The 2,252-nt window shown below is 36.9% G+C and overlaps 1 protein-coding gene across 1 annotated transcript in view; it reads right to left on the reverse strand.

Annotated features, from left to right (window-relative positions):
- The window catches only part of MTR (5-methyltetrahydrofolate-homocysteine methyltransferase), a 101,629-nt gene that overhangs the window by 91,119 nt on the left and 8,258 nt on the right, over positions 1-2,252 (reverse strand). The window contains exon 5 of the mRNA XM_008573408.1: positions 1,249-1,355. Coding sequence (XP_008571630.1) covers positions 1,249-1,355 — 107 coding nt within the window. The remainder of the gene's footprint in view (positions 1-1,248; positions 1,356-2,252) is intronic.

Genomic DNA, 2,252 nt, shown 5'->3' on the forward strand with positions numbered 1-2,252 from the left:
AAAAAAAAAAAGTTCAAAAATTTCAAATCTGTGGTCTTATTTCCACAACAATTAAATAACTAAAGGTTTGATGAAACTATAAAGTACTAGGGGGAAAAGACCATTTTTTCTCCTTATCTTAGAATGAGGAGTGCCCCTATAATTATTAGCCCCTCTCTCCCCACCCCCAAAAACAGAACCTGTGAACTCAACTGCACAAAATTAAAATTCGCCTACACCATTAAAACAAACAACCAACAAGACTGCAACAATATCACCATCACCACCACCAAATAAAGTCAAAAGTCAAACAACCACCTGGAGCACAGTATTTGCTACTCTTTACTGACAAGGGCCTGATTTCCTTAGTAAAGAACTCAAAAAAAAAAAAAAAAAAATCCAATAGAAAAAAGAGGACAGGACATAAATCATAGAAAAGGAAATATAAATGGTTCTGAAACTAAAGAAAGAAGCTCAATTTCATTTACAGTAAGAAAAATACGAATTTAAATTACAGGGAGGTACTATTTTCATCTGCCAAACTAGAAAAAGTCCAAAAGTTTAACAGTAACAATATATGGTGTTAGAGCAGAGTGAAACCAGCACTACTGTACACTGCTTGCTGATGGGAGTATAAATGAGTACAACCTCAAAGGAGGATAACTTGACACTAAAGATAAAAGTTAATAATGCACATACCCTTTGACTCAGCAATTTCGCTTATAGAAATGTGTCCTATAGATACACTGTGCGAAACATATATATGGATATTTACTTTTCACTCTGTACACTCCTGTACCTTTGTACAAATACAAGGAACCCAAACACACATGTGCATGCATGCTTCTATCTATGTAGAGTCTTTGTCAGGACCCCCAAACTGGTGACAGCAGATGTCTCTGGGAAGAGAGCTGGATACTCAGGGACTAGGAGAGGAAAAGACATTTACTTGTCACTCCATACATTTATGTATCTTTTGAACTTAGAACCATGAGCATGTATCTGTTACCTGTGCATATATGCACATACAGTAGCTACATATGAAAATATTTATTTTCATAATTAGAAAAAACATTTTTTAAAAGCTAAAAAGACAGCTCTTTTGAAATTTTTCTTATTCTACTCAATTAAAAACATCCAAGAATAAAATAGTACAAATACAAAACACTTATTTAACTTTAATAATGGCTATTATTTGCTTCTCATTACATTAGTGGATTCACTACAGCCCCCACACCAGCCCTGTCACTTTCTTCTCTCTTAACTCACCTTCGCATTGGCAGTATCAAAAATAGTTTCAATGAGTAAGATATCAACCCCACCATCCAGAAGTCCTTTGGCTTGCTCTTGGTATGCTTCGACGAGCTCATCAAATGCTGCAAAAAATAAATCACATCCAGCACATCAGTCATAGATATCCTCTGCATGGCCCCAGGATACGCCGAATACAGATCTGGCCCCTGTGAACTATGGCTGATTTACAATGCATAGTTTAAGGACAGCACTACCTTTTGTAAGAAACCAAATAAAGAAAAGCAGCAGTGACAGAAGGTAAACAAGTAAACTGAACAGTTATTCATAAGCATGTGCCACATAATCTCCACCTTCCTGAGCTGAGGAGTGAATGGGAAGGTGTATGAATTTCTTGAATCATGTATTTTGCTTTCAACATCTTAAAACATATCATTCTTTCCAGAGATCACCTTAATCAATCAAGAAATGCTTATGAGAAATGTGTTACACTGATTTGGAAACATCACGGGTTGAGTCCAAGTCTCTCTCTCTCTGTGGTAAAAGGTGAAAGACCTGTGGATTTTGCTCTGGCCTTTACACCAACTCTGTCACAGAGGAAACTTGCCTGATGAGCACTTTCAGTCTCAGACCAAAAAGTTCACTCCTAGGTAAAATTTCTGTTAGAAACCTCTAGGGTTGTTTTATTTCCACCTGAGAGGTCATCCCTCTCCCCATTTTATCTCCCAACCAAAAAGGAAAAAATGCTCAGATATTCATCAGAGAAGTTTATAAAGCAAATTCATACTTGCTGAATAAGTATCCGTTACCTTATACAGCACAAGAGCAAGGAGAGGTTAGCGACCCACTGTCATGCCTAGACAAGGGAGCATTTACCACACATAAGCTTAGCAACTCCCGGTGAAAAAGTGTGGTATCACAACATGCAAAGTTCTGTAACCAAAACCTATAAACTTGCCTAAATTTGTCATCTACACAAAACCCATTACCACACATGGTATAATTACTATTCAGCTCTGATA

The sequence above is a fragment of the Galeopterus variegatus genome, unplaced genomic scaffold (assembly GCF_000696425.1).
Source record: "Galeopterus variegatus unplaced genomic scaffold, G_variegatus-3.0.2 Scaffold915, whole genome shotgun sequence".
Taxonomy (NCBI): Eukaryota; Metazoa; Chordata; class Mammalia; order Dermoptera; family Cynocephalidae; genus Galeopterus; species Galeopterus variegatus.